This window comes from Meriones unguiculatus, chromosome 4 (genome assembly GCF_030254825.1).
Source record: "Meriones unguiculatus strain TT.TT164.6M chromosome 4, Bangor_MerUng_6.1, whole genome shotgun sequence".
NCBI lineage: Eukaryota > Metazoa > Chordata > Mammalia > Rodentia > Muridae > Meriones > Meriones unguiculatus.
The window spans coordinates 101,297,486-101,311,334 of NC_083352.1; the positions used below are offsets into that span (position 1 = coordinate 101,297,486).

Genomic DNA, 13,849 nt, shown 5'->3' on the forward strand with positions numbered 1-13,849 from the left:
GTTAGGCCGTATTCTCATGAGATTTACTTGTCCCATTTACATTTTTAAAATTTATTTTTATTTTATATGTGTGAACTATTTGATTCTTCAGCATCAAGTGCTCTTAACCACTGAGTCGCTTCTTCAGCTCCTATAATTAAAAAAAAAAAATTCAGTATTTTATTTCTGTAAGTGTGTGGGGAGGTGGTACCCGTGGAGACCAGAAGAGGGTGTGGGATTACATGTTACTGGAGTTACAGGTGGCTGTGAGCTGCCCTGGGTGCTGGGAACCGAACTTAGGTCCTCTGCAAGGATGGTGTGCACTCTGAACGGTTGAGCCATCTTAGCAGTCACTCTGTAGACTAAGATGGACTCCCGAGTGCTGGGATTAAAGGCGTGCACCACCATGCCCAGCTTTAATCTTTGTACTTCTAGAAGAACAGAAATCATGGCTGTAACCCCAAGATATCATTTAAGAAAACATTGTGGGAACTTAGCTCCTCGGTTTCCCTTTCTGTCTTAGAGTGGCCTGCTTGTTCTAAATGTGCTAAGAGGAAATTAGGAATCTTGGGAGTGAGAAAGGCCATTGTGGAGCTGTGAGACTAGACTGAGGAACAGTGTTCTGTTGCCTGGAATGTGAGCCAAGTCAAGGTCTAAAAGGAAAGGACAAAAGCAGCTCATGTTTTTCCTTTTTGGAGCAGTGTGGGTGGTGATCAGACATCTATGCTCCTTTTGTCACTTGGCATATGTCATGAGTATCCTGCTAGTCCTGGCCATGCAGAGTCGAGCTTTGTCCCTGTGTCTCCCATCGCTGCCCGATGCTCCAGTCTCCTACTGGGACCCACTTTTGGGAAGGCCTGTCTACACGAGCTGCACTGCTTCTTCGCATACCCGCCTGGCAGTGGGCACTGGAGTTGGCTAAAGGCACAGCACATGGAAACAGGCTCTGCCTCTCAGGCTCTGGGCAGAGCTGTTCATAGAGACCCACTGTAACATTTCCGTGGACAAAACTAACTATAAAGTAGACATAGGGCTGAGGATAATACACCACCTCCGTGGCAGAAGGCTAGCACATGCCAGGGCCCTGGGTCAACCAGTAGGACCTAAAAAAAATAAAGGAAAACAAATGAACATGACGTCATTATGGGTATTTTTAAAAATCTATATAAAAGAGTAGAGGCGGGTGAAGGGAAGGACTGCCCGTGTGCTTCTGAGGGACAGCCACGTGAGCTCACTATCCAGTCAAGCCCTCAGCGAGCACAGCAATTGAGCTTGCTGTTTACACGTCTGTGTCCTGCTCTTCCCTTGAGGGATGGGACATGCTTCATAGGCCTCTCTCTCTCTCTCTCTCTCTCTCTCTCTCTCTCTCTCTCTCTCTTCCCCCTCTTTCTCATTTGTTTTGAAGTTGGGGCTCACTATGTAGTTTCTCTCCTGGAACTCACTACACAGACCAGGCTGTCCTCAAACAGAAATGCATCTGCCTCTGCCTCCCAAGCGCTGGGATCAACGGTGTGTGCCACCATGCCTGACCGTGTTTGTTCACTTTTTGACACGGAGCCTTGATCCATAGCCCTGGCTGGCCTGAGTCTCCGTTTGTAGTTCCAGCTGAACTTGAACTTGATTACAGTTCCAGCACGTGCTACCACACCCAGCTCCTCAAATCTCTTATGCAAATGGCCATTGCTGTGGTCTCGGGGGGGGGTGGATTTTGAATCTTTCCAGGCTCCATTTCTAAGAAGCAGAAAAGAGACTGGCACAGGCTGGCCTCAAACTCACAGAAATCCATCTGCCTTTGCCTCCCAGGTCCTGGGGCTAGAGGCGTGCATCACCCTGGCCTGGCTAAACTCTTAAATTTTAAGGAAAAGGAAGGCTTGGGGACAGCGTTCTCGGCTCTCTCAGGGAACTCAGAGACTGGGAATGTATACGGTGGCTCTGAGGAATGACCACTTGCCTGCCGTGCTGTGTCACAGCCTGGTTTGCAGAGCCGAGGTGTAAGCTCAGGGTCTCTCCAGATCTAGCACAGAGTGCTCAGTGTTCGCTTGCCGGAAGCACATCCTAGGTCCCTAGAATGGCAGGAGAGCTGAGAAGAAAAGGCTCTGTCACATGAGCATGGGGCTCCCTGTGACTCAAAAAGCATTTCCCTCATGCTGGCACACCCAGGTGCCCTCCGGGCTGCTCTAAGTGCTGTTGAGTTCCAAGCCCCACATTGTGGCTGGGACCTCAAGAGCAGAAAAGCACTGGGGACACGGAGGGGTCCTTGAGTTTTTGAAGTCGACTATGTCCACTAAGTAGAGATGACAGTGCTGTGTTCTTGCCACAGTGTGCTGTCCAATTGTCAGGACAGAACTCTATGAATCCATTTGGCTATCGTTTCTAGCTTTTGTGCTTGCGCCACTCTTGAGCGATGGTTTTTCTTTTGGGGGGTAGGGTGGTGGGTGAGACAGCATCTGTCTATGTCCTGGAACTCACTCTGTAGACACGCGGGCCTCTGCCTCCCAAGCGCTGGGCTCAAAGGCGTGAGCCGCCACTGCCTGGCTTGAATGCTGGCTAGCATATAGTGCACCCTTGCCAAACACCATGCTCTGGTGTCCAGTGGGACCGTGGGTGTAGGGAACAGGGCGCAGCCAGCTGTGCAGGCTCACTTGCTCCCGTAGCAAGCTGCTGACTCCGAAGCTCGTGATCTGTTCTCAGCTGAGCCCTAGAAGGTTGTCTGTTCAGTAGAGGCCCCAGAGAGCCGTGTATCCACCTCCCTGGGCTCTGATGAGCGTGTAGACCGTCTGTTCTGAGGTAGAGCGAGTTGGTTGGTTGGTTGGTTGTGCGGGGTCAGGTGCTAATGTCTCTGCCACTGTCTTTTCAGTGAACGAGTTCACAGTGATCAGGAAGAAGTTTAAGTGCCCCTACTGCAGCTTCTCAGCCATGCACCAGTGCATCCTGAAGCGACACATGCGCTCACACACTGGAGAGCGGCCCTACCCTTGTGAGATCTGTGGCAAGAAGTTCACTAGGCGGGAGCACATGAAGCGGCATACCTTGGTGAGTGCAGGGTGCCAGTGGGGCATGAGGGCGGGGCACACATGAGCTGGCTTAAGGGGTCCTGACCGGCGGTGTCGGCAGAAGGGTATAGAACGCCCTGGACCCCTGCAGGGGCAAAGGGACCTCTGAGGTACCTGCTTGACTTGCTGTGAGCAGAACCCAGACCCGGCCCCAACCTAAAGTCCTGTGTGATACCTGAGGTCTGAGAGCCGGTTTTAGGTCTTTTTGCTAATGAGGCCAGGGATATAGCTCAGTCAGGAGAGTGCTGGCCTAGCATTCACGAAGCCCTGAATTCAATCCCTAGCAGCACATGTGACATTCCCGAGATGCCAGCGCTTGGGAAGTGGAGGTAAGGATGGATTATCAGAAGTCCAAGGTTAAGATGTTGTCTGGTTGGCTCAGTGGATAAGGATGTCTTCCACTAAGCTTGACAACCCGGGTTTAATACCCAGGATCCATATAGTTGGAAGAAGAGAACAGACTTCCACTGGTTGTCCTCTGTGTGGACAGGTACACATACAAAAGACACACACACAATATATGTTTTTTTTTTAAGTTGAAGGTCATCCATAGTTGCATAGAAGATTCAAAGCCAGCTTGGGATACATGTGACCTTGTCTCAAAAAACAAAACAAAACAAAACAAAAAACAAAAAAATGGACAAAATAACTTTTCACTATTTCTGTGCTTGTTTTTACTGAGTTCATAGAAACTTACGTGGGGTGCTGTCACCTCCACCAGCTTTTCCTGGAGAGACTATGTCTTGTTTTTCAGCTTGTAGATACTTAAGTCTTGAAAAGTCTGCATTTTTTTAAAGCCACATTTACCATTGTTTGAGGGTGGGTCACTCTGCCTGACCTTCACCTGGGGTAGCACTTGGTTGGTTCGACTTCAGGGTGTCTCCCCATTTTGAAGGAAGAGGCAAGAGGATGATAAGGGTCAAGCCAGCCTGTGTACCAAGTTCAGATTCAGCTATATAGTTAGATCTTGTATTTAATGATGCTGATGACGCTATATGTCAAAGCTTGCAAAATAAAACGATCTATAGAGTTTAATCCTCCAGTTTCCTTGGGGTGCCTATCTTTGAAAGAGTAGAGTCCTCTCCATTAGAGGCAGCTCTGTAGCCCAAGCCACCATGCTCACCATAACAGCATCTACTGCCCTGACTTCTTGGTAAGCAAAACCCTTCCTGGCACCTCCAGAGGTGGAGACATACCACTATACTTGCCCAGGGATCAGGAAGGCGTGGATTTGTTCTGCTGCACAAAAACATCACAAAGGGGCTTAGCAGCGGATTGCCATGTCACCCACCATCCTTCTTTTGTGCCTCTTCCTGGGCATGTCAGTTAGGACGGGCAAGCGTGGTGATGAGCGGTTCCCTGAAAACATCTTTGTCATCGCTGAGCATAACAGTCCAGCCCCTCGCTCATATGGTAGTCTCAGGCCAAAGGAATCTTGGTGGTGTCGGTCTCCTCAACACACATTTTGCTGTAACTCGGCCTAAGTTTTGTTCTTCTGTGATAGAGAAAGGGGGAAACTCCGGGATTAAAATGACAAAACAAGGGCCTGAGCGGATGTGTAGTTCGGTTGGTAGATTATTTGCCTAACGTGCAGGAACCTCTGGGTTTGATCCCTAGCAGTACAACACACCACGCATGGAGGAACATACCTGTAACTGTAGAACTGTGGAGGCTGAAACAAGGGCATTGAGGGTTTCAGGCCAGAGAGGGAAAGAAGCACCTAAACCAAAGAAACCAAAAGGAAGTGCCTTGTGTGCCAAGTCGTTAGAGGTTTCATTTCTAGAGTCAAGCTTTCAGGGAAGCTTCTGAAGCTGGCGCCCCAGCTCCATGGCCACCAGTTCTCCATGACACCCCTTCCCAGGTCATGCTGTGTGGGCTTCCCCAGTTTTTCTCCATGGGCAGTTATATTTGAGTCTTAACAACTCAAGAGTTCTGTGGAAGGCAACTCCGCCTGCAAGAAAGATGTATTTAAGATGGGAGGCTGGGTGTTCTGCATGATCTCTGGGACTGCAGGCCTGAGAAGCCCAAGCCAGTGAAGGTGGTACTCAAGGCCCAGACATAGAAACACAGTGACATCTTGTGGGCAGATCTTTGTGAGTGGAGGAGCCCTTTGCTGTTATGTTTATTGTTGGAGAACTGGAAAATTCAGGAAGGTGGGAACAAAACTACAATCACCACCTTAGCTGTGTGCAGCCTGTTCTCCAGCAGGTCCTGGTAGCAGAACATGCAGGAAGGAGGGGAGCCTAGAGTCGAGGGAAGCTTCCAGCTAAGGAAACCTACTCTAGGGTGCTAACTGGAGACCAGTCCATCTGTGGATGGCCTGGACAGTATGGGCTTCTCTGGGTTCCTCCATCTTCCATCTTTGAAACTTAGGGTTATGTTTTATATGCAAGGAGGTACAATGGAGCTGGCCAGGCTGAGAATTTCTGTGGCCACTCGGCGAATCCCATCTCTAGGAAGGCAATTCTGCACAGCCTAACTTTCTACAGGCTACACTGGCTCCTAGGCACACTTCCTCAGGCCCAGGCCTCCTGGTTCCCCTCCAGGAACTCCAGACTTTTGTGCTCTATACACTCAAGCCCCCTCTACTGAGCACTGTGCCTTCCTGCCAAGTAATACAACGGGTGGGGCACCGCTGCTGTCCCTCCCTGGCTGCCATGTCTCCTCTGCTGACCCTAGCTGCTCATCTGTATCATGTGCAGGGCAAGGACAGGAGTTACCCCTTTTCAACGGAAGCAAGGTGCATAGCAGCTAGGCTGGGGGTCAGCTCCATTGCCCTGCTGTCAGGCTCCGGTCTGCTCCCCATCCGCCATCTCTTAGGACTCCATGCTGACCCCTCTCCCTCTGCTCCTCAGCTGTAGCTCCCATGCTGCCCAATCCACCAAGCTAGACGGAGCTTCCCCAAAGGCAGGTTCCAACCACAGCTGTGTATGGGCTCCCTGCCCTGTGCACCCAGCTGAGCAGCGTTGTGTCTCTTAGCTCTGCGCCACCTGGGCTGCCGGGCCAGCCCGTCTGCCTGTACAAGGTTAATGGCAGCTGGGCTCCAGAGCTGCTCTAGGGCTCTGATAGGAGCCTCTCCGCTTGCCCCGCGTGGAGGTTTGTAGGGAAGGGTAGTTCAGGCAGGAGGAGTAATATGACCAAATGAAAACTGTATCTACCTACCACGCAGTGGGAGTACTTGAAGATGGGTATGTTGAGGCCTGGCCTGGTTTGTAGCTGAGGGCATGGCACTGTTTCCCCTGGCGCCTGTATCATCCCCAAGATGATTTGCTGCTCCTGGTGATATTGCCTATGCGGGCTCTAGATGGATGTTACCTTCAGTCCCTGACAGGGGCTGTCGTTCCTGTGTCTCGTGTCTGTGCTCCTCACCCCCATATTTCATCCCTCCACTAACTTCTCTGTCCCTCCAGGTCCACAGCAAGGACAAGAAGTATGTGTGCAAGGTGTGTAGCCGTGTGTTCATGTCTGCAGCCAGTGTGGGCATTAAGCACGGCTCTCGTCGCCATGGTGTGTGTGCAGACTGTGCTGGCCGGGGTGTGGCCACACCACTGGACCATGGTGGAGGTGGTGAAGGCTCCCCTGAGGCACTGTTTGCTGGTGAAGCGCCATACCTGGAGGACCCAGATGATCCACAAGGGGAAGGCGAGGAGGAGCTGGGCGAGGATGAGGAGGAGGATGTGGCCAAATGGAAGGACGATGTGGGTCTGGCACATGAGGATGCACTGCTGGAGGATGATAAGGATGATGAGGACTCTCCGCAGGGGCCCCACAGTCCCTCTGGGGAGCCTGATAAAGACTTTGCCTGGATCTCCTAGGGGCTCTGCTCTAGTGGACAGGGTGTGTAGTGGCTGAATCACTTTGTCCACCTGTGTGTGCGTCTTAGTGGGTCTTACCCAGGAGTAGGACCACACTGACTTCTTGAAGTTCTTCCTCCAGGTCCTCCTCTGTCCTATCCCCCTCCCCCTTGCAGAAACTGGTTCTATGATCTAAGAATTGGGTATAACTCCAGTGACTGGGAGCTCTAGGTCTGAACACAAAGTGAGGGGTGCGGTGTGGGTTTAGGAAGAGGGAGAAGGATGCTCCCAGCTGTCCAGGTGTTACTGGAGCCCCAGCAGGCATGTGTAGATGTACGGGCAGGGCTGTGCCAAGGCCTGGGCATGCTTCCTCAGGGTATCAAAGGAGCCCTTTGCTGCGAACCTGACTAGGAATGCAAGATGAGTCAGTGCACAGGTCAGGGTCAGCACTGCTTAGGGTCATGAGGGCACTCCCCCAGACTGCAAGTCTGAGTAGGTGTTGAGTTTTGCATAAACACAAATGGCTCCATCCACAGCATTGCTCAATCTCCATCTGTCCTCTCCTGCTCAACTCCCAGCAGTCACGTTTTGGGCTATGGCCCTGTGTTACTTTGTCCTCTTGGTTCCTGCTGCCCCATGGTAGTGGTGGAACCTAGTGAGCAAGAAGTCCCGCAACTCTCTTACCTCCAGGCTTTGGTGCTTAACACAAAATGGCTACAGAAGCCTCTCTGGAAGCCCTGGGCTCCAGGTGCTATCTCTGTGGGAAGCAGCAACGGGCAGGCCAAGGAGGGACGGCTGTCTGTTCAAGAGGGGACCTGTGGCTGGATGCTTTCCACTTGAGGCCCACAGGGTCGAGTTGCAGGGGCCACAGCTCTTTGTTCTGTGTGCACTTTCCTGGAGCGCCCCATTGTGCACCCTGAGTTCTGCCTGCTCTTTTGCTGACCCCTCCTTGGACCAGATGGAGCTCAGCTCCTGCCTTTGTTGCTGCTAACACTGGAGGTGGGTGTTCCTAGCTGCAGTGTGCTGCTATGCCTCCCTGCCTAGGAACCAAATTTTAAAGAAGTCAGAGACATTTTAAGGTGGTTACTACAGATTACTTGTTTTGAATTGTTTTTCTCACTTGACAGGACTCTATAGGAGTGGTTTCCTTTAACTCTTCATCAAGTCCTCTGCTGTATTTCTAAAGGCTCTCCAACTTTATTCTGTGAAAAGTGTAGGCTTCACAGCTTTGAGGCTCAGAGAGACACTTACCTGCAGGGTAGACACAGATACTACAGCCTGTCCTCTTCTTGAGGCCATTTCTGACAAAACTATCAAGACATTCCATCCTTCACCCACCTCACCTCCCAAAGGCCCCCACTCACTGCAGTGGTGTTCAGTGAGCATTCTGATGGGCTACCCCCACCCTGTGCAGGGGCTCATCAGGCTAATGAGCATTAGGGCCAATTAGAGAATTTTGGTTTTCCTTTCTCAAACACTAAGTCAAATGGCTCTTAGTTTTTTTTGTGTTTTTTTTTTTTTAAACTGGCACATCTATTCTCTCTAGGTCAGTAAGGAGAAGCCTCATATAAAACTGTAATTCATGTCCCAGTGGTTCAGAGCATCTGCTAACCTGGTGACATTCCCCAAGTACCAGCTGCCTAAGCTACAGAAGAGTGCTGGACTGGGTGTGGGTTCCTTCCTATAGAAGGAAGGAATCATAGCTTTTATTGTTTTAAACAAAACAATAGTCAAAAGCAACAGGACCCGGACTCTCTTATACACAGCATGTAGGGACAGTTGCCTGGGAAGCTATGTGCCCCTCCACTCACTGCCCAGTTGCGCTGAGACATGCTGGTTCTGAGTACTTTTCCACCCAGTATGGCAGCATAGCTAGACCCCTTTTACCAACAAAACCAGGTTGAGACTGTCTAGCCTTGTCAGGCCCCACTGAGGGCTCTCAGACTTAGTACCTTTCTCCCTCTTTTAAAATGCCTTTTCTACGTTTCTTATAAAATGCATTTGGAAACCAGACCTTTGCTACCACTGTCTCTGGGTTTTTGTATCAGTCCCTACTTCTCAGGCTGTCCTGCCCAGGACCCAGGACCCCTGGCCCACCTCCCAAGGCACCTGTGCCTCCACTCTCAGGATGTCTTGCTCTGACTGGCTCCCCTTCCAGACCGCCTTTGCTGGCCTTTCTGGGGTTTCCTGTCGGTGCCACAGAGCACTTCCTTAAAACTAGTACTGTACCAGAACACTGAGGGTCCCAGTTCTGGTCCCACCACCTTCCAAGCGTTTGCCATGTGGCAGGCTTTGTTCTGGCTCAGTTTCTAATTGGAAAGTGGAATTCTAGAGATCCAGATGAACACATCCATCTCAGGAGGCATGGAGGGAAAAGACGTATGTATTGAAGTTTTTTTTTTTTTCTTTTAGTGTGACTTTTTTTTAAATCAATGTTCAAATTAATAAATATTTTTTTATGAAGAAGAAAAATGTGTAGATTACATTTCACATTTTGTATTTTTTTGTGTGTGTATGTCTGTATTCTGGTGTTTTCAACACCAAAGTGGAAACTATAGTCCATGGGGTGGGTGTTGTTGAGGTTGAGGTGGGGAAGCGATAGACTTTGTATGGGTCTCTGGATCCTGATCAGTCTGTATATTTGGACTCTGAGTTTTGGGGAACAGGACACTGCTAAGATAGTGCTGTGACTCAAAAGACACAGTTATGCTTCCAATTTTGCACATCTTCCTTTAAAAACAAGCAACAAAACAAAACCTGAGAAAATGCAAAACTGGAACTTTTTGCAATATTCTGAAGGATAATCTTACTTTGGCTCATTCTATGACATGTTCAACTCCTGAGAAAGCCATACTTAATGGTGGTGTTATTTTTTAGATCCTATTGTGTTTTCTATGTGGCTCTTTTAGAATCACTTGTAGTGAGGGTGCTGTGTGTGTGTGCTTTTCTTAAATATTTATTTTTTTCAACATGCTTTCAATCTGTCAACAAAAAGGAAAAAAAGGCAGTGTTTGAAGATTGTTAATTTTTTTCTGGGGATAATCTATATTATATTGACTTTATATTAATTATTATAAAGCTGTGTTTGTATTGAAGATGTGTTCAATATTTGTGGGAGGTTTGTCATAATCATTTGGTGGGGTTCACTGCTCTGTTGTCCTGCTTCTCGATAGCCACAGACAGGTAAAGATCACCTTCTCTATAGTGGTTCTTGCGATTTCTTGTCTGCCTAGATGTGCTCCAGGTTGCCTGTGGGTTTCCTCTCTGTGACGGGATTAGTGTAGACATTCTTGCAAAACGATCACTTTAAATAAAATGGGAAATTGCTGCTCCATGCAGATGCCTCCTGTGTGGTTTCAAATAGTACTCTTCTGTGGACCTCAGCCTGAGTGGAGGTAGCTGCCAGCCCTATTGCTTATTGTTCATTTCCTATTACCCTCCTACTTCCATTTCTTTCCTCAGGAGATAACTTTGGTTTCTGGAAAACTAAACCAACAAGCAAACAACCCCACACTTTTTAATTTTTCTCCTTGACTGGTATAGCCCAGACACATGACACCTGAGCTTCATTAACATGGTAAAATGTCAGCCCCAGGGTCCTGGAACCACTACCTTAAATGTGAGGAGAGACCTCCCCTTGACACCTCTCAAAGTGCATCTTAAACAGGCACTAGCGGGCCAGCTGACATCTTTAACAAGTCTGTGAGTGACAGATAGGGAAGCAAGCTGTCCCTGAGGCCAAAAGGACAACATACAGTTTGGTTTTTAATGCAAAAGGCTGGCTTCTTCTAAGATACTTTGCATAGTCAGTCACCCTTCAATCTCTAGGAGTCCAGGGTCATCAAATCCCACCACAGGTTTGCTGTAGCTTCAGGCTGGGAGTGGGAAGAAGGCTGGGAAGCAGCATCATGGATTGGCTCAGTCAAGGAACTGATGGCAGGCTTTCTTCCAGCAGCAGATCCCTGTGGTCCATGCCATACACTTTCTGGCACATCTTGGCATCCCACTTTCTTGGGACTTCCTAGAAGGGACATGCAGGGAGCATGGAGAACTGTCATCTGAGACCTTTACCACCTTGTACATGCCCAGCCCCTCAAACTACACATACCTCAGGTTGGCCCCAAGCTTGGCAGGCAGGGTTGGAATGTAGGCCTCGGCCTGTGGCTTCTGGTGGATGGGAGCCAGACAGCTCTGGAAGGAGCCACAACCCCTGTTCTGTTTCTCTCTAGAGTGGTCTGAGACCTGCCCCCAATCTCCATCTGTGGCTTCACCTGGCTGGTAGGCATGGTCACTGTGGCATGCCTGTGGAACAGCTGAAGAGCTGAGCTTGGGTAACGGCTGTAACAGGTTGGGAGGTGCTGGGGCCTCCAGCAGCTCTGGAGCTCCACCCGGGGAAAGGTGAGTGGCACAGAGGTTGTAGGATATACGGGGTTCAGGCTGGACAGTCCATCAGCATGTCCATACCAACACCCAGCTCCATGTAGTAGGAGTTCTTGCCATCACTCTGCTCTGGCTCTACCTGCCTTCTGCTGGGAACAGAGAGGTGAAAGCTCAAGTTTTGACCAGGCCTGACCCCACCCTGGCCAAGCCCCCAGTACACTCCACCCCACCCCAGGTGCACCAGGTGGACGTGTGTCTGCACCTTTCCGTAGCTCTTCAACAGCACTGAAACATGACCTGTGTAGAGCTCTGAAGTGATAGGGGCCTAGGTCAACAGTAGCCACCCTGTCCTGCCATCTAGAAAGTAGGCTGCTTCATGGGCCAGTGGGGTGATGGAGTGAATAGAGGACTGGTCTCTGGCCAGGTCCCAGACCCCGTCTCCACTGTTGCTGCTAGTGCTGCAGCTGCCTGAGGGATGACATGGCCTCCTTCCAGGGCTCCAAGCCAGACTCTACAGGGACACTTCACTCAGGATCTCAGAAGCCTCAAGCTGCTTTGCAGAAGTTGCTGCCTGCTGGCTCTAAATCCCTGCTCGAGCTACCACCTGTTCAGGTGAGCCTCGTAGAGTAGAGGCAGCTGGAAGAATTTGGCTTCAGAGACTCAAGAGGAACCTCTCCAGCAAAGGAAGGGTAGGGGTATGTGGCATGGCCAGAAATTAGCCTAGCCAGCCAAAAGGAGGTACAGGTTTGGCCTCAGTGAGGGGCATTTAAAGTCCGGATGCCTCTTTAGAGAGCGCAAGAGGCAAGCTTAGGCATATCAGGTTTGGGGTCACTGCTTACTCCATAGAGGCTTGATGGCTTCAGTGAGCCAGAATAAAAGAAGTTCTGGACTCTGCCCATACTTGAGCATAGATTTCTGAGTCTCACCTGGATTGAAGGTGACAGCTGGGGTCCCCAAACAGAGGAGACTGGTAGACAGGTTTCTAAGGGCTGCAGCAGCCGTGACCTCTTTCCAGCTGGGCTTTTCCTGGGGGAATTCTGGAGATAAGGTTGGGGCTCAACAAGTGCTCTAGACCCCTCTCCTGGCCCAGCATACATGTGCAGGCCTGTTTGGGTATCAGGCAAGGGGCCTGGCTCCACCCCCAGCCCAGGTTGCAGAGCGAAAATCTAGAAACCACAGGACAGGACAGGGGTCCATAAAAGGCCTGAGTTCTTCACAGCCCATGCTCCTTCTATAATGGCTTCTTCAGACTCTGGTGCTGAGCAGCGTTCTGCAGGCCCACTCAGCGGTAAGGCCAGCTATGGTTCAGCCCTCCTGAACCATACACATTAACCATATTGTGCAGCGGCAGCTGTGGGCCAAGCACAAGGCCTAGGAGGACGGAACAGCAAGCCTTTGACAGCAGTTAGGGAGTCAAAGCACAGGCAGGTCCCCAGGGGCTTGAATAGGCAGCCCCTGCTGCACAGTCAGTCAGCAGTACAGGGCTGGCAAGTGTGGAAGTAGAGGCTGGGGCCCCAGAGATTCCTAGATAGTCACGTTGGGACCCTGATTCCTTTTCCACAGAGGTCTCTAAAGGTTGACATCTGTGCCAGCATCTACCGCTCCAACACACATTGGTACACATATACACATTCTTTGTCTTGGGCTATCAGGCCCTGCCTCACCTCTTTACTGGCACTGGGACATTCCCAGGAGCTGGAAATTGTGCTGAGGCTCCAGGCTTGGTTGCCGAAGCTCCTGGGTCCGCAGCCTGAGGTGCAGCTCTGAGAACTCCAAGCCTGCGACCTATAGAAGGGCCCTGAAAATGGGGGTGGGGGTGGTGGTCCCCGTGTAGGAGTTGGCTGGGGACCCCAGAACTCCATCTCGAGTTTGCTTGGTGCCCAGCATCTACACCAGTTGCAGCTGGTGTGGATCATACAGCTCCACCATAGCCCCAGCTCCTGCTCTGGTGATGGGAAGCATCTGCTGGCCTCTCAGCCTAGCCTGACTGACCCACGGATACACACTGACATGTTCGCACAGGCTGATATGACCCCAGCTGCCATGCTTTCAGAGCCCCAAGTTTGGCAGGCAGGCTAGACCCCATCTTTGCAAGGAAAGAAACTTTGGCAATACCTCTGCCCACCTGTAGCCATGGTGGCATGGGCACAGTAACTGGCGCTGTGCGCTGACCCAGGCCCTCTGCACTCAGCCAGAGTCATGATCTGCAGCCCACAAGAATCTGGGGAGGCTACAAACGCTAGGTCTCGACCTTCAGAGTGCGGTGGGTGACGTTTTCAGACTGAACCCAGCTCCTGCGGCCTCTGCCTCCATGGCTTATGTCTCAGAATTGACACCAGATTGTCCTACCCCGGCCCCAAGTTGGGGCAAGGTCAATGACCTCCCTGCCCCCCACTGCACCCAGGATCTGGCCTCCAACCGCACCAACTGAAGTGGCCTAACTGCCACCTCACCTCCTACATGCTCAGCTCCGCCCGGTGCCCACGTCTAGTGGTCTACACCTCAGTTTGTCCCGCCCCTGGCATGGCATTCCAGATAAGGCTAGTCCGGCTCAGCTCCTGAAGACCTGCAGCCAGTTTCCCCGGGGGTGTGTGTGCAAAGCTACCAGAGCTAGGAAAGGGTTAAAGCTTCTTGGCTGGCCTC

At 50.9% G+C, this 13,849-nt stretch overlaps 2 protein-coding genes across 3 annotated transcripts in view; one reads left to right on the forward strand and one right to left on the reverse strand.

The window, feature by feature from the left end:
• Positions 1–10,164, forward strand: part of Zbtb46 (zinc finger and BTB domain containing 46) — a 73,334-nt gene extending 63,170 nt beyond the window's left edge. For both annotated transcript variants that reach the window (XM_060382692.1, XM_021646122.2), the window contains 2 exons: positions 2,837–3,012; positions 6,443–10,164. In XM_060382692.1, the coding sequence (XP_060238675.1) occupies positions 2,837–3,012; positions 6,443–6,847 (581 nt within the window). In that variant the 3' untranslated portion in view covers positions 6,848–10,164. The remainder of the gene's footprint in view (positions 1–2,836; positions 3,013–6,442) is intronic.
• A 395-nt stretch (positions 10,165–10,559) lies between these two features.
• On the reverse strand, positions 10,560–13,400 carry Slc2a4rg (SLC2A4 regulator; the record flags this gene model as incomplete). The annotated part of the gene is given in 13 exon segments (XM_060383237.1): positions 10,560–10,784; positions 10,786–10,847; positions 10,931–11,208; positions 11,211–11,282; positions 11,285–11,352; positions 11,437–11,485; positions 11,488–11,513; positions 11,551–11,685; positions 11,687–11,717; positions 12,133–12,214; positions 12,216–12,410; positions 12,871–13,004; positions 13,187–13,400. Coding segments are annotated over 13 exon segments (1,386 nt in total), but the record flags the coding sequence as incomplete, so codon positions are not given.
• Between the last annotated feature and the right edge of the window lie 449 nt (positions 13,401–13,849).